The 17,259-nt window shown below is 43.9% G+C and overlaps 1 protein-coding gene across 4 annotated transcripts in view; it reads left to right on the top strand.

Moving 5' to 3' along the window:
- Window positions 1-17,259, top strand: part of herc1 (HECT and RLD domain containing E3 ubiquitin protein ligase family member 1) — a 67,392-nt gene that overhangs the window by 33,311 nt on the left and 16,822 nt on the right. For 2 of the 4 annotated variants that reach the window (XM_074665692.1, XM_074665689.1), the window contains 19 exons: window positions 1,163-1,722; window positions 4,386-5,007; window positions 5,220-5,493; window positions 6,765-6,975; window positions 7,065-7,231; window positions 7,499-7,615; window positions 7,700-7,955; window positions 8,409-8,530; window positions 8,609-8,835; window positions 9,103-9,371; window positions 9,459-9,511; window positions 9,590-9,790; window positions 9,900-10,074; window positions 11,946-12,213; window positions 12,296-12,509; window positions 13,282-13,490; window positions 15,089-15,216; window positions 16,130-16,266; window positions 16,485-16,685. In XM_074665692.1, the coding sequence (XP_074521793.1) occupies window positions 1,163-1,722; window positions 4,386-5,007; window positions 5,220-5,493; window positions 6,765-6,975; window positions 7,065-7,231; window positions 7,499-7,615; window positions 7,700-7,955; window positions 8,409-8,530; window positions 8,609-8,835; window positions 9,103-9,371; window positions 9,459-9,511; window positions 9,590-9,790; window positions 9,900-10,074; window positions 11,946-12,213; window positions 12,296-12,509; window positions 13,282-13,490; window positions 15,089-15,216; window positions 16,130-16,266; window positions 16,485-16,685 (4,411 nt within the window). The remainder of the gene's footprint in view (window positions 1-1,162; window positions 1,723-4,385; window positions 5,008-5,219; window positions 5,494-6,764; window positions 6,976-7,064; window positions 7,232-7,498; window positions 7,616-7,699; window positions 7,956-8,408; window positions 8,531-8,608; window positions 8,836-9,102; window positions 9,372-9,458; window positions 9,512-9,589; window positions 9,791-9,899; window positions 10,075-11,945; window positions 12,214-12,295; window positions 12,510-13,281; window positions 13,491-15,088; window positions 15,217-16,129; window positions 16,267-16,484; window positions 16,686-17,259) is intronic. The other 2 variants (XM_074665691.1, XM_074665690.1) reach the window with 2 other exon arrangements.

Genomic DNA, 17,259 nt, shown 5'->3' with positions numbered 1-17,259 from the left:
TGTTTAAGACCACTTTTCCCAGCATGCAAAGCGACAAGGTTATGTATTTATTTGTAGTTACCTAGAGCTATTGTTTCAAAGGTGACAACAGGAAAACTTTGTACACTTGATTTGTAGTTTCGTGTTAACAACTCTTTTTTGAGACTGTAAGCTGGGAATACTTTTTTTTGTTTTTACCCTCCGTCTCCACACACCCACTTCAGCTCAGCCCTGCTCCAGCTGACATTCGATTCATCTAACATGATTCCATGCATTGTTCTCAGTCCATCAAGAGCGATCTAATTCTGATTTGATTAAAACTGTTGCATTAGCTGAAAAGATTGAATCCTATTCACTAGGGCTGGGAGGATATGCTTTTCTTCTTTTCTCGCAATTCCATTCTATTAAGATTTTTGGAGTGCTGGTGCGATTTTAATTGTGATTCTTCGATATTTTTAGTTTCCTTTTTAACAATAGACCACCGGAAATAGTTAGATGATGATATAATATCTACAGACTATATCAAGAGCCGTATTTTCCCATAAAATGTACAACGCGTGGGTCAGAGAGAAACATTTCACCCTCTGCTGGAGAAAAGTGGCAGCTTTTATCCAATCCAGTTTAAAAACAAAGACTGAAATGAAGAGTTTTCTTTTGACAAAGAATCTCAGATTTGATATTGTCAAACAAAAAATTCCAATATATAGTATTTTGATTTTTTCTCCCACCCCTTATATTCATACATTTCTAACATCTTGTGGCTTTTATTTCTAGGAGAAACTCTTGGGTTTTCAGGTAAAAGTGTTTCCGTCCTCAAAGTGTTGGGAGTATTTCTGGGAGCGAGAAAAAAATGGTGTTAAAGAGGCAGGGGCAGTTTTTGGTGGTTTAAGTGCAAAAAACAAGACTTTTAATAAAGACAATATACAAGAAAATATCTTACAAGGTTTTAATGAATTTTGAAAGTCTAACCTTGTGTTTTTAGGCTGCTTTAGGACTTTCAGTGTTGTTATGAACATTTTGACTACCAGAAACATCCTCATGTAACTCAGAGGCACCCCTGCCTCATCTTTATTGTTTCTGCTCAGTCTTGAAGCTGGTTTGGACTTGGTTCCTCCTGTCTCCTCTTGTTGGATCGTGGATTTAAGGGTCCGTCTATCAATGTGCTCTGTGCTCTGTCTTCCAGGTGAAAATCTGTGACATGCAGATGAGGGGAACACCTCGAGACCTCCTGCCCGGTGATCCCGTCTGCAGCCCCATGGCCACCGTTCTGGCTGAGGCGACCACACAGCTGATCCGGATCTTGCACCGCACAGACCACTGGACCCACCGCATCAACAAGACCATGATCGAGAGGCTCCACAAGATCAAACCCTGCTTCAGAGACCCAGCCAGCACCTCAGGAAGCAGCGGGGGCCAGAGGCTGAAGAAGAGTCGCTCGGTGCAGAGCCGGGAGGAGCATGACGCACAGAGAGAGAGCCAGGACACGCCGGCGAGGACAGAGGAGGAGCGAGGGCGCCACGGGCGGCAGCACGGTCTGGGCGAGCTGTCGGAGCTCCACCTGAGGACACTCTGCACTGAGGTGTGGCCGGTCCTCGCCATCATAGGAGGGGCAGATGCTGGTCTTCGGGTCGGCGGGAGGTGTGTGCACAAGCAGACGGGGAGACATGCAACGTTGCTGGGCGTGGTGAAGGAAGGAAGCACGTCGGCGAAGGTGCAGTGGGATGAGGCCGAGATCACCATCAGGTACTGTGCAGAGTGTTTACCGTGGCACCTTTACGTCACTTTATGTTAACGCTGCTTCGTTTGTCAGTCACAGATTTATCAGTTGTCACAACACTGAGCACTGAATGCAGTAGATGATCTCTGTTAATTGAAGATTCCTCCACCATAGAGTCAATTTGCTCTGAGGGCATCTCAGTGCTGCAGAAGAAAATAGGATTAAAGTTGCACATGAATCAAAAGTCTGAGCAATCTTTTACAATTATTCAGTTAATTGCTAAATTAACATGTTAAGCGGGCACAATAGCTGCACAATCCTTTAGTGCAGTGTTTCTCAAAGTGGGGTCCAGGAACCATAGCTAAGGGGTCCGAGGGATATTTCAAAAATGATCGCAATAGTCTGCTATATCGCTCAATTAACTGGGGTCTCTTGAACAATAAAATTAGCTATTTTTTCTCATATTCTTGCTCGATTTAGTTTTGTGCAGCAAGATCAAATCTCATGTAGTCGAGGCATGTTTATCATGTCATCATTTGCAACAATAGAAGAAAAAAAAAAAGACGTGCGCAGACACTTTAAAGGGCAGGGGCAAAAAGAAGGAAAAAAAAGGCACATATAGTGTGCGCTTTTGCAACCTAAGAGGGCAGTTAATCATATTTTAACCACCCAAGAGTGGGTCTGAACAAGTAATCAAATTTAAACCAACATCGCAATTTAATAGAATGCAATTTTCAAATTGCAAAGGCTGCAATTAAAAAAAAAGAAAAAAGTTTTTAAGTGCTCTCCACATTTCAGTGGTTGAGACAGAGATTTGGTCTTATTTACATTTCTGCATTTTTGGGATTCATAGAAGAGAGAATTCGTGGTTATTTTTCAGATTATTGTTCATAACATACTGTTGTTCTGCAGTGCTTTATTCCTTTCACTGATTTTATTTAAGGTATCTAATGATAATTATATTACATGTGTACAAGGTTTGAAGTTAAATCAATCAGTCAATATTCTGCTGTGATTGTAATAGTTACATAAAGATACTTTATTTGCATCAATTCATCTCATCACAACTTAACATGTAGGCCTGGTCTTCAGGAAATAATTATTTATATGTTGACAGTATCCTTTGTCGTTTTGGTCTTACTGTAGATTGAGTTATTGCTTGCGTTCAGTGAATAATGCAGAAGATAAATGTCCGCTCAAAAAACTTGCATGCGAAATCGCAATGGCAATATTGGTCCAAAAAATTGCAACTAGATTATTCCCCATAATTGTTCGGCCCTACCCAAGAGGACAGTTAAGTGTGTTTTGCCAGCCAGGAGACTATTGGGCCATGAAGGGGGTAATTGTCCCCAGCCCTCTCTGTGAACACCACTGCCTTAGAGGTAACATTAATTCAAAGTTTACAGAACAAATTGCTTTAAAAGTATAGATATAGATTAATTCTACTGTTGCAAAATAAAGGTAGTACAGTATGACACAGTATATACTCAGCTAATCATTATTACAATAATGGGGGTCCTTGGAAAAATGTCTAACTTGAAAGGGGTCCATGGTCTAAAAAAGTTTGAGAACCCCTACTTTAATCAATCAATCAATCAATCAATCTTTATTTGTGTAGCGCCAAATCATAACAAACGTTATCTCAAGACACTTTGCAAAAACATTTACAGGTCTACACCTGTAAATGTTCATTAAAATTTTATTAGCAGAAACCCAACATCAAGACAAGATAAGTCTTATCTCATCTTAATCCACCATGAGTACAGGACTTTGCAGCATTTAGTGAGTTACAATGGAGAGGAAAAACTTCCCTTTAACGGGCAGAAACCTCGAACAGAACCAGACTCATGTTAGACAGACATCTGTCTCGACTGTGTTGGGGTTAGAGAGAGACAGATAGAGGAGAGAGAGTGGGAAAGAGAAGTATAGAGAGAAAGGAGGGGTGACAGAGAGAGAGGGACACACACACACACACACATAGAGAAAAGGAGACAGAGACACACAGACACAGACGTAGTCCAAAGTTTGGCGCTGTGGCGACAGTCAAAGAAAAACCAGCAGGCCATTCCCAGCAACAATAATAATAATAACAATTAGTGAATCAGACCCTCATATTCATAACATCACTTTATTATTAGACACCTTTGAGGTCTGAACTGTATGCACAGGCACATTTCTGGATGTCAGAGGAGGTTGAAGCCCTCCTGTAGCTTTGTTTGTTTTTGCTCAAAGCTCACTGTGCAGGTTTAGACCTCTGAGCGCTCACCTTGCTCCTGCATGTTGAAAACACTGTTTGATGAAGATAACTCCTGTCCTCTCTGCTGTCAGATCACCTGGTCGTTGGTCTAACAGCCGAGCTGTGCATGCCTCTGTTGTACTAACAGTCTGTGTTGATGCTCTGTCCATGACGTTTGTTGTTACTGTGACACCTGAAGCTGAATGTTTCCTCACATCCCTCTCACTCTGCATCAGTCTGTCTTTCTTCCACTTCTCTTTTTTGGACTCATTTCTTCCTCATTAATCCGTCTCACTCTGCACGGCTCAGCTCACAACAGGGCGGCCCGATCATTTCACCTTTGAGTTCGTCTTTGAGTTCGTCTCGCATGCTGTGCTCTTTCTCTCCTGCCCTGTCCCTCACTTTGTGTTTCCTTCCCTTGTCTCCTTCACTCTCCACTCCGTCCTATTAAAGCTTCCCAACTTTCTGGTCGCCTAGTGACACTCCCCTCTACAACCTGGAGCCCTGCGAGCCACTGCCCTTCGACGTGGCTCGTTTCCGCGGACTCACCGCCTCGCTGCTGCTGGACCTCACCTACCTCACCAGCATCCACGAGGAGACGGCCGCCAAGCTCAGCGCGCGGCGCCACGAGAAGAAGCATCGCAACGCGGCGTCGACTGGGCATGAGCCGACTGGTAACGAGGAGAAATCAGAGAACGAGGGACACAACCGTAGCGAACAAAAAGAAGCCTCACTTGGAGGAAACACCACGACCTCTGACCTCCGGGTGTCTCACAGTCTGGACGAGGTGAAAGCACACGTGGCGCCGAACTCCAAGTCAGAAAGCGAGATTTCCTCCGTGGTCAGCGGAGGGAATGAGACTCTCTTCACGACGGCTCCTCAGACTCCTGCTGAGGGGAGGAAAAAAGGTCATGAGCACACCGGCTCTCGCAGCCATGAGCACTCTCCGTCTTCCATTGCGACACAGTCAGAGATCCATGCCGTGCAGCTGTCCTACCTTTACCTGGGCGCCATGAAGACGCTGAGTGCCCTGCTGAGCTGCAGCAAGTACGCCGAGCTGCTGCTCATACCCAAGGTACAGAAGACAGTTTACTGATTGTTTTATCTGTGCATGTACGAAAAGGAGAGGAAAGAAATGTTCAATAACTTTATTCCTGCAGCTCAAAATGTTGAATCATCCCTTTATTTTTCACCCACCTTCACTGTTTTCATGCCTAGTTTGATCACAGATGTGTGTCTTCAAACGTCAGCACATTTCCTCTGACTTCCTCTCTGTCCCACGTGCAGGTGTTACCCGAAGCGGCTCCCAGCGGCCACAACGCCGATCTGAACACCGGCTCCAGCGCCGCCCCAACTGCCACCTCCCCGGTGTGTCAGGAGGAGGTGGAGATGCGGGCGGCTCTGCAGTTCCTCATGCGTCACATGGTGAAGCGGGCGGTGATGCGCTCGCCTATAAAGCGAGCTCTGGGATTGGCCGACCTGGAGAGGGCTCAGGCCATGATCTACAAGCTGGTGGTGAACGGGCTGCTGGAGGAGCCGAGCGGAGGGAAAACAAAACCTGGTGAGAAGTTTTTGTGTGTTCGCTGAGCCCTGCAAACTGAAATTGAAATCATCTTTAAAGGGATATTTCAATGTTTTCAGACATCTAATGATGCTAAAACAGTCACTGCAGAAGGTTGATGCCTCAAATTCCTTTAAGGTCTGAATTACAGGAAAGTAAGCATCTAAAATCATAAAAAAATTGATTATTATTAATTAATTACAGGAAAAGTATTGTGTAAGAAAAATTGAGGCATTTTTAAAGCTGTTTAAAGTTGCACTGGAGGTTTCCCAGTGCACAACTTCCTGGTAAGCCAACTAAAGCGATGCACATCATGTCTCCCAAATGAAAGTGTATTTGGTTTTGCATCAGTATCAAATTTTGCGGTGTAACTCAGTGAGCATGAACACCAGAGCTAGTCCGAGAATGAGCACGCAGTGCCGCCAACCAATCTATTTGTTGAGCCTTCCAAACATTTAAGTTGTAAGGTAAAGTTACTTGAACTGCACTTAACTTAAAATAGCTTTGACTGAAAACAAAAATGAATCAAATAATGCTGCTTTTCAAGTAAATATTGATAAATTAGATTTTTTTTTTTTAGTCCAGTCCCACCACCTGTTCAAATCTTTAACCAAAGTCTTGAAAAACACGTCTGTGAATTCCTGGTTCAAGGTAGGGATGGGCGAGAACCAATACCAGGTATCGGTATTGGGCTGATATCAGCCTTAATTTGAGGTACCGGTGCTTGAGAAAGCTGCCAATACCAGCAGCCAATACTCAAGTTCTTTTCCCCAATAGTTGGTGCTACATTGCAGCGGTTTTACACCACCGCAAATCTGCATCAGGTCCTGTTCTGACAATATGAATAAACCGGGAAGAGTTGACAGTTTACCTATTTTATATTTTCTGTTTCTTTAAAACAACAACAAAAAAAAAACTAAAGCTCTGACAGTTTTTACGGGTTTTTTTGCACTTTTGTTCAACTATTAAAAAAAAAAAAGGTAAACTCAGAGAGAGTTGTTTGTGTTTTATTTTAGACTTAATTACTGAGTGACTGGGCTGCCTTTCTTCAAATGATCTTTCACTAATAATCGAAACTTAAGGTATCAAAAGTACTATGGTATCAGTGAGTAGTCAAGAGGGAGCTCTCTTACTGGTATTGGTCTGAAAAAAAGTGGTATCGAACATCCCTGGTTCAGGGTTTGAAGCTGTTGTGGTTACTCTCAGATATTTCTCTTTCAAACAACCTTTTTAACCTCTCTAACCAGTGATCTGTGTTTTTCCTCACCCAGGTGTGAGGACTGAACCTGAGGGTGAGGCAGAGGGCACAGAGGGGGAGCAGCTAGCCCAGACCCCCGTCACCACCAGCCCCTCGGCCTCCAGCACCACCTCCTTTATGAGCTCCTCCTTGGAGGACACCACCACAGCCACGACCCCGGTCACCGACACAGAGACCGTCCCGGCCTCAGAGTCCCCGGGGGTCATGCCGCTCAGCCTGCTCAGGTCAGATCCCACTGCTGAGCGTCCTCTCTGTGCTCTGATGATCTTAAACCCAGGTGATTGATTTAACATTCATGTTTGTTCACAAACAGACAAATGTTCTCCAGTTACCCCACCACCACGCTGGTCCCCACACGGCGAGCTCAGACTCCTCCGGTGTCCTCCCTGCCTACATCTCCTTCAGATGAGGTGGGACGCAGACAGAGTCTCACCTCCCCGGACTCTCAGCCCAACAGGCAACAGAACAGAACCGGAACCTGTGAGTATGACGGACCAGAACAGACCTAGAGATCAGATCAGGAAGCAGGAAGTCCTCTCTGTTTAAGCTTCAACCAAAGCAAAGATACTATTACTGTGCATTTTCTCCACTGGCCAGTTCGGGGCATTCACATTCTTTTGTTTTGATCTTGTTTTAGCGCTCTCCTGAAACGTATTCCTGCAACAAAAGTGAATGAAACTAACTTTAAAGGTTGAGCTTACATCCTAACCTCATGATGACGTAATCTGTCACTCTTGCTTCCTTCAGCTCTGTCAGACCCGAGCAGCAGACTGTCCACGTCTCCTCCTCCTCCTGCCATCGCCGTGCCGCTCCTAGAGATGGGCTTCTCTCTGCGCCAGATCACCAAAGCTCTGGAAGCCACCGGTCAGTCCCTCTTAAGCTCCCTGTCCTCTGAAACAGACTGTAAACATTTCTCTGGTGTTTCATCAAATACTCCTGTCCTCTCAGGTGCTCGAGGAGAAGCAGACGCTCAGAACATCACGGTGCTCGCCATGTGGATGATTGAACACCCAGGCACTGAGGACGAGCACGACGAGCCGCACACCCGAGGCGGAGGAGTTGGAGGAGAGGGGTCGGATTCATCCTGTCCTGGTGCGACGGCTTCATCAGGAGGGAAATCCATGGACAGGAGCTCGTACCTGTGCTCACCTGGAGACATCGCTAGTGCTGACGCTTCGGAGATGGAGGAGGGCTTCAGTGAGAGGTATGAGACTGATCTCTGGTTATAAACACATTCATCAAGGTGGTGAAAGAGCCTCAGGAAGATATGGAATAAGAAACTGTAATTTAGCTGATTTTGTTGTTGATATTATATGTTGTGCTGTTAAGAAAATCTAATGAAAGGGAAAAAAAGTTTTTGGGGTGGACGAATGAAGTTTGCATGAACTTCCCTTAATAATTTTTTTATTTTGGGCATTCAGAAGATGTATAGACTAATTTTTCCTTGTTTTAGAATATACAAACTTTTCTTTTCTAATAAAAATAGATTGTTTGGAAATTGAAAGTAAAATTCATAATCCTATTTTGTTTTAGCGTCACAAACAGGAAAGAAAAGTCATCACTAAAAGCCAGAAATGTTTTTATGTCTTTTGATCAGTAAAAGTTTGAAAGAGTTTTCTTTTAAACCCATGATACGATCTGTTTTTGTTCTTTGTAGTCCTGAGGGTCTGGATCAGGACTCTGCCTCGGCCTCCAGTGGCGCCCCCCTCAGAGGACGCTCTGCAGCCGGCAGGAAGCATCGCTTTGACCTGGCAGCTCGCACGCTGTTGGCTCGAGCAGGTGAGACTGATTTTATTCATTCCTCTCTGTGTCTGAGGAACTCTTCACTCACTCCTCTCCTCTTCCTCTCCTCCTCAGCCGGTCTGTACCGCTCCGTGCAGGCCCACCACAGCCAGTCCCGCCGGGAGGTCCCGTCCCTCCAGCAGCAGCAGGACCCAGGCGCCCTCTACGACTTCAACCTGGATGAGGAGCTGGAGATGGACCTGGACGAGGAGACCATGGAGGCCATGTTCGGACAGGACCTGGCCTCTGACACCGACATTCTGGGAATGTGGATCCCGGAGGTACTGGACTGGCCAACATGGGTGTGTGTGCCTTTTGCTCTTGCTTGAGGGCTGCTATCATTCTGCTCTTTACCCACAATGCATCACTTCTCATGCACAGTTTACAGGCAGCTTCACTAACAGCATGAAAAGATGAAACTGGTCTCTGTGTTGCTTTAAAAACTCATTCATGCTTCTGATTCATCGTCCTCACGCTGCTTCCTGCTCCTCTGACGCCTAACACCTCTTGTCCTGTGCGTGTGTGTGTGTGTTGTAAATGTGTGTGTGTAACCATCCCCTCCCTCGCAGCACGTGTGTGAGACGGACGACAGAGACGAGGTGGTAGTGTGCGAGCTGTGCGAGGCCAACGTGGCGAACTTCAACCAGCACATGAAGAAGAGTCACCCCGGCTGCGGACGCAGCGCTAACCGACAGGGTTACCGCAGCAACGGCTCGTACGTGGACGGCTGGTTCGGAGGCGAGTGTGGGAGCGGAAACCCGTACTACCTGCTGTGTGGAGCCTGCAGAGAGAAATACCTGGCTATCAAGAGCAAAACCAAAGTCCCCGTCGTGGAGAGGTACGCTTTTTAAGACTTCGAGGTCACGCTGCTCCTTTGCTTTTTAACGTTGTCGTGACGTTGTTTGATTCTGTGATCTGTCCTCAGGTATAAAGGTCAGGCTCCAGACCTCCTGGGAAAGCAGGACAGCGTTTATGAAGGTCAGAGCAGATTCATTGTGAGCTGATGTTTTCTTCTTTGTGTGATCGTCTGTTAACGTGTGTCCTGCTCTCCTGCAGAGGACTGGGACATGCTGGACGTGGACGAGGACGAGAAGCTGACAGGCGAGGAGGAGTTTGAGCTCCTGGCTGGACCTCTGGGTCTCACCGAGCGCAGGATTGTCCCTGAAGCCGTGCAGTTTCCTGACAGTGACCCTCTGGGAGCTTCAATCGCCATGGTGACAGCGACTAACAGCATGGAGGAGACGCTGCTGCAGATTGGTGAGCATAGCTTCAGATGGTTGTTTAATCAACCTCTACTCTGCAGTCTAAGCCAGTCTGCTCTCAGGTATGAGTCCCTGCAGTGACCTGTACTTGTGTTTGTGCTCAGGCTGTCAGACCTCGGTGGATAAGAGCTCCTCGGGCAGGGTGACCCTCGGCGAGCAGGCGGCGGCTCTGCAGAACCCTCATGACCGCGTGATGGCTCTGAGGAGGGTAACGGCTGCAGCTCAGGTGCTGCTCGCTAGGACGATGGTGATGAGAGCGCTGTCCCTGCTCTCTGTCAGGTACACACACACACACACACACACACACACACACACACACACACACACCCACCATCAGATTTTATTCCCTGATATTTAGGGGATAAACATTGAGACCTAGAAACAAGAAACAGAATATGAGATCAAATCTAATCAGAGGACATCAGAAGATCAGTCACTGCAGATATCTAATCTACAGATTTAGTCTTGTCAGTGTCATCCTTGTGTAAAAAAAAGTGAAGTGCTTTTAATTTTAAATAAATTAGACCATCATTAAAATTTACTGTGATGTCTCAGATGATTGAACTGCTCAGATTTAGACTGTTTAAGTCGAATTTAGTGTCTGTTCCTTATAAAACTGAAGATCCTACAGATTTTTTGCTGTTCTCTTTAATGAATAAGTGTTTAAAGAGCATTAAAGCTGAATTATTAACCACAAGGACATTAATTCTCAAATAGGATTTAACCCCTTACTGTCTGAATTACTTAACAATTATAAAAATAGATTGTTTTATGCTTTTTTTGAGAAGTAAGAACTTCATCCCTCTGACCAATATATTGTGACATAGTAGATCTGACACAGTCTATCTCTGGTTTGCGTAGAATATGAATCAAAAGGTAATAATGAGATACAAAGGTCATTTCAGCTGCATCAAGACCTGCAAGGGTATGTTGCAAATTTGCAACAACAGGCATCAAGGGGTTAAAAAGACTGCATGAAAAAAATAAAAGTTGGGTTAGTACATTTTTTCTTTTCATCTTTTTTTGTCTTTTCTCGGAACTCTGTAACTCTATAAAGTCACATTTTTAGAAAAATGTCTAACTCAGCGGTTTAGAGGATATAATGAGCATCTAACTTTGAAACAGAGACAAAGCTCAGCTTATGTGATGGATGAGCACCCATAGCTGTTGTTGGGTATAGCCCCGGTCAATGATCACCTATATTACTCTGCATCAGGAACAGACGGGTGATGTAGCAGAGACTTTGTCCATGTTTTGTACAGTCTATGTTCAAGATGCTTTAAAAAACATGAGCAGAGTTAAGTGAGTTACAGAGGAGAGGACAGACTTCCTTTAACTGACAAAAACCTGAGCGGGGCCAGAGTCCTGTTAGACAGATGCCTGCTGAAACTCTATCAGTACAGCTGGGACAATATGTTATTCTCGCGATTCGATTCTGTCACAATTTTTGGGGTGCCAATTCAATTTAAATTGCTATTCTTAGATTTTTGTGATTTTTAGTTTGCTTTTGTAACACCACACCAAGTGAAAAAGTTCAATGATGATAATGTTGCAGACTATATCAGGAGCCATATTTTCCCATAAAATGCACATCACGTGAGTCAGAGAAAAACATTTCACCCTCTGCTGGAGAAAAGTGGTAACTTTTTTCTAATCCAGTTTATAAACAAAGACTGAAATGAGGTGTTTGAATTTGAAAACAAAATAGATTTTTTGATGAAGAATCCTGATATAGATATTGTCAAAGAAAAAATCCAGATATATCGATTTTCAATTAATTATTCCAACCCTAAATATCAGGGTTCAGAGAATTAGATGAAATTAAAGTCTATACCAAAAAGTCCGACCTTTGTTTTGGATGAAAGGGTTCAAAGTCTGACTTTGGCCTCAGCACTTTGAGTGTAATCTCAGAAATCCAGGATTAACGCCAGATTTAAGAAAACACCCAATAGATCAGAAAGTCAGACCTCTGACTCACATCCCAAAATTCTGGAAAAGAAATTTGATTTTTTTATGTCTGGACCCAAAATATTATATCATTCTCAAAATATTTCAGAGTTTTATATGAATTTCATTAAAGGACAGAACGAAGTGATCTTAAGGCGCTGAAAGCTTCCTCCATCATGACTCCCCTCTGTCTCTGTCCTCAGCGGTTCCAGCTGCAGTCTGGCTGCTGGTCTGGAGTCTCTGGGTCTGACCGACATCAGGACTCTGGTCAGGCTGATGTGTTTGGCAGCAGCAGGTCGAGCCGGTCTCTCCACCAGCCCCACATCCGGCTCCGGACACGCCGAGAGGCCCCGGGGAGCCACCAAGGCCAGCAAACCCATCTCCTGTCTGGCTTACCTCAGCACCGCCGTGGGCTGTTTGGCCTCCAACAGTCCCAACGCCGCCAAGCTGCTGGTCCAGCTCTGCACTCAGGTACAGCCGGGTCACACACAGATAACTAAGAATCAGACCAGTTTTTAAAAACAAACGCTGCCCCACTTTTCTTCCTCTGCAGAACCTGATCTCTGCAGCCACCGGCATGAACCTGACCACCGTGGACGACCCCATCCAGAGGAAGTTCCTCCCTAGCTTCCTGCGCGGCGTGGCCGAGGAGAACAAACTGGTCACGTCTCCCAACTTTGTGGTGACGCAGGCTCTGGTGGCGCTGCTGGCCGATAAAGGAGCCAGACTCAGACCTGCCTACGACAAGGCCGACCTGGAGAAAAGAGGTTTGTAGACCCAGAGGAGGATCAGGTTTCTGATCTCTGTGAGGTCACTGATGTTCATCTCCTCATCTCATGGGTTCTCTTATCATCTCTGTCTTTTACCATTTCTGTGGTGAGTAAGTAGATATAAACAGATGTAACGATAACTCATATCAACCATTTATTTACACATTTATTCTGAGGCGTGTGTGGCATGAGAAATACATCTTTTATTGGAAAAAACTCATCTGAAAATTCTTGCACATTTTGAAACATGGTAAATATCAGATCATGAGTGTATCGTCACATCCCTTCTTCTCAGATGCCTTTTCTGAACTTTGTTGCTTCATTTTTCTGTCAGAATCATCAAAATTGGAAGAAATTAGTCATAAAGCTGCTGAAAATGGCACCACCTTGACTTTTTAAGACACATTACTGACTGATTTTTGTCAGAGATTAGCTGAATTATTCATTTTTGTTCCTTAATTCTGTCTGTAAACTTTGAATTTACATCAAACTTCATCATAATCATGTTTTTCCCCTTGTCAAGGTGATGTCTGTTTTATTTCTGCTGTTTGAGTAAATTTGCTGTAATTTTCATCAATCATGGATCACATCTGTTGCAGCTTCCTCTGTTTCTCTGTTTGTTACTTTGGGTCACTTTCTGTTTGCTGTTTGTCTCTCCATCGTGTTTCTTCTCTCACTCACTGGGGAACCTTTTCGCCTTGTTTTCCGTGTCGAGCAGGTCTAATTGCGCATTTATATGCCCATCCTTCCCATAATCCTTCCGCTGTAGGACCTCTGGAGCTGGCCAACGCTCTGGCGGCCTGCTGCCTGTCCTCCCGCCTCTCCTCTCAGCACCGTCAGTGGGCCGCTCAGCAGCTGGTCCGCACGCTGGCTGCTCACGACCGGGACAACAACCAGAGCCGGCCGCAGACCTTCGCCGACATGGCGGGGGACCTGCGGAAGTGCTCCTTCATCAAGCTGGAGGCCCACCAGAGCCGAGTGAGTCAAAAACACAAGAATTATCTGGATGGTTTCCAGAAAAAAGATCTCAAAGTCAGAACGCTGGAAAAGAGTTGGAATCCTTAAACAAAAAAATGGAATTCCAAGGGAATTTTTTTTCCTGAAACACATTTTTTTTTTTATTACTTCAACTTTTTTCTCAGAAGTCAGAATATTTTTCAGAAATGGAACTTTTCTAGAATATGGAGACAAAGTTTGACTTTTAAGAAATTAAGTCCGAGTCACAGCTTTTCTAACAATTACGACTCTTTCCTCAGAAAATTTAACTCCATTAAATTTTGAAAGTAAAAATCATAAATCTGTGAGAAGTCACAATTCTGACTTTTTCAAAAAGTTCTGTTGTTTCTACCAAAAATTCTGTAAAGTTGGGCTTTTAACATAAAAAGTAGAAGACTACAGAAAAAAATATCAGACTGTAAACTTTTCTCAGAGTAAAGACTTTTTTTCTAAGAAACCCAACCCAATATTTTTTTGAGAAAGTTTTTTTTTTTTTTAATTTAAGTAAAACTTGGAATTAATGGGTTTAAAATGTTTCTGAAATACTTCAGTTGGATTTCCTTTCAGAAAAAGCTGCAGCTCTGATTTTCCCTGACTTTTGTTTTCTGAAATCCAACTTTATGTAATTCTTTATGTAATTAGTGGGTTTTTCATCTTAATATTAGAAACCTGAGAAAAAAATGCTGCTGGTTTTATTTGATACAAAAAGAAAAAAAAACAGATGATCTGAGAGCCATGAGGATGTTTCCTCCTATTAGTATAGTCCTGTTTCCACCAAGCGGTCCAGTATGGATCAGTACAGTTTAGTATGGGTTGGATCAGTAAAGCCTGATCCAGTTTGTGTTAACACAGCCAACCGTGCCCTTCTTGGTATGCAGGGTCTGAGCTAGATACCGATAGCAGCTTCAGCTATGTAATAGCCTGATGGCATAGTAGCACGACACAGTGTACCCCGCTAATAAATCCAAAAAAGATGGAAGAAGAAAAACATGTCACAGTAAACAAAGAGCAACAATGCAAGACATCCAGCTATTTGTCTTCTTTGAGTTTGACATGTCGCTTTTTGCGACAAAGCTCAATCCTGCTGTCGCACAGGAAATGAAAATTCTTTTGACCAATCAACAGACTGCTGTGTTTCTAGCTCCTCTTTCTGGGGTTGGATCAGTTTGTCTGGTACCCCAACAGAAGGGTACCCAAAAATTGGGATGGTATAGGTTAGTAATTTGGGGACCTGTCCCTGTTTTAGTCAAAGGAAACAACACAAAATGTGTGCTGTAATGAGAGGAACTGAACTGAACTGCTTGGTGGCTTTAGATTAGATTCTGTCCATGATCCCTGAAAGAATGACAGATGGGAGCTTCATAGGGAGGCAGTTACAGATCATCAGCGTGTTTGTTTGTGGAGGATTTAATCTCTGAAGCAGCCGTAGGCATCTTTATCCAGTCCTCTCTCCAGCTCCCAGTTCTCCCCGACAGTTCCTTTAAGCCCTGAGTGGTCAGAATAATGATGAGCTCTCTCTGTCTGTTTGTCTTTGTGTGTGTCTGTGTGTGTCTGTGTGTTTCTGTGTGTGTTTGCATCAGGTCATCACGTGTGGCTGGTGCAGTAAGAAAGCCCTGCTGGCCACCAGTGGGAACGACGGGACGGTCAGAGTGTGGAATGTGACAAAGAACCAGTACACCCTGCAGCAGACCTGCATCTTCAACAAAGAGTAAGACGTTAGGAAACAAAGATGTCAAAGATGTTTCTGTTTCTGTTTATCTCTTTAAATACAACTCTGACCAGAGAAAAATTAAATAAAAAGTTGGAGAGTTTTCCAATGACTGACTCTGTTTGAAGTCAGCTGTTGGTTACATGCTCCCTGAAACCTTCTTACGAGGTGATAATCAGGCCAACATGTTTCCACATCCAACTTTACGAGGTGATGATGTGTGGTTCTGTTTTCTACTGTTATAAAGAGGCAACACAATAAAAACTGAGGGCAGATTTGGTCTGATATCTTGAATAACTCTCCAAAATAATTCAGTGATATCACTCTGGCTTTGGGTTTCTTCACAGAAATCTCACAAAAAGTTTCTGAAGATTTCATAAAAATGTTTCCAGATTTGTACAGGAACTTGCAGAACTTTCTCAAAAAAGATTTTAAGAGCTAGCTCAAGTTTCTCTTGGACATGGAAACCTTCTGGAATTTCCTGAAGTTTCCTGGGTTCTCATAGAATTTTGTGCTAAAGAATTTCTGGGTCTTGCAAAACTCTGTAAAGTTCTTAAGATCTCACAAATCATCCTCAGGATCTTTTAGTTATTTGGGACTTCCAACGTTTTTCTGGCTCCAATTTACATTTCTCAGAGTCTAAGAAAACCTTTAGGAGATCCTACATGACTTTATCATGATATAAAAAAGTGTCTGGATCATGCAAAGCTTCTTGGTTTTCCAGAGATTTCTTGATTTTTCTACATTTTCTTGCAAACAATTCTACAGAACTTGTCAAACTATTTGGGATCTTGCCGGACTTTTATTCTTAAAAACTTCTTCAAGGTTTTTCCAAGTTTCTTCAGATTTTATAGAAGTCTCTTGCAAAGCATTTTAGATTTCTTGTCAAACCTGTTTTTTGTTTTTTCCCCAGTGATGGTTCCTCAGAGGAGGGGATGTCTGGTTTGGGATCTCCCAGTGACCCCTGTTTGTCTCCGTTGGCGTGGAGCGTCACAGGGAAATATCTGGCGTCCGCCATGGAGAAGATGGTCAACATCTGGCAAGTCAACGGTAAATATTGACTCCAGCTCCTCTTTGTGCTGCTCTAAAAGTTTGTCAGCAACTTTGTTTCAGTATGAAGTGTGTGTCAGTTTGTGGTGTGTATGAACTCCTCAGAATATGAACGAGAGGACGTTACAGTTTCGTTGTTTCAAACCAGGTCCCTGCTTAGACCGACCTCTGTGTGTTTTTCATATTTCAATGACTTGTCCTCGTCTCCTCCCTCTCAGGCGGTAAAGGTCTCCTGGACGTGCAGCCTCACTGGGTGTCGGCGCTGGCGTGGCCCAAAGAGGAGGCGGAGTCGTTGTGGTGCGGGGAACCCAAAGACATGCTGCTGGTGGGACGGATGGACGGATCTCTGGGCCTCATCGAGATTCTGGACTCCTCCAGCATGCACCGCACCGAGCTGGAGCACTGCTACAGGAAAGACGGTAAACAAACACACGTGTTTGAGGTGGATGAGGTTAGACACTTCAGATGATTCCAGACAGACTCTCACTCTCAAGTGGAGAAAAACCTGTTTGTTTCCCACGCTGTGCAACCAAAACCTGCTGCTCAGAATCTGCCCAGAATCTCTGAAGCAAAAGAAAAACACTCACCACTTCACAACTCACAGGACTTCCTCAGGATATCACATAAGATTCTTCAAAGCTATTGAAACGTTTTTTCAGATCATGGTGAACTTGTTCATGGTTTTCCTGGAGTTTCCTGGAATTTTACAAAAGTTTGTCTGGATCTTGTAGAAGAGTGTCAGTGTTAGTTAGTATTTCTCTGGATTCTTACTCAAACGTGATCTGACAAATTTCTGGCAGGATCTTGCACAATTTCTCAAGTTTACACCAGAGTTTCTCTGGATCATGCAAAACTTCTTCTGGGTTTTTTGGGATCTTACAAAATTCTTTGCTATAATAATCTGTTTCTTACAAAAGTTTAGTAGGATACTGAAAAAGTTTCTCAAGATCTATCCAAAGATTCTTAGAAACTTAAAATGACTTATGATCATAC

This window comes from Halichoeres trimaculatus, unplaced genomic scaffold (assembly GCF_033239565.1).
Source record: "Halichoeres trimaculatus isolate MK-OKI-2021-1 unplaced genomic scaffold, fHalTri1.1 fHalTri1_scaffold_3, whole genome shotgun sequence".
In the NCBI taxonomy this organism is placed as follows: Eukaryota; Metazoa; Chordata; class Actinopteri; order Labriformes; family Labridae; genus Halichoeres; species Halichoeres trimaculatus.
The sequence above is the reverse complement of the archived record's forward strand: the minus strand, read 5'-3'. Positions and strand labels throughout refer to the sequence as shown.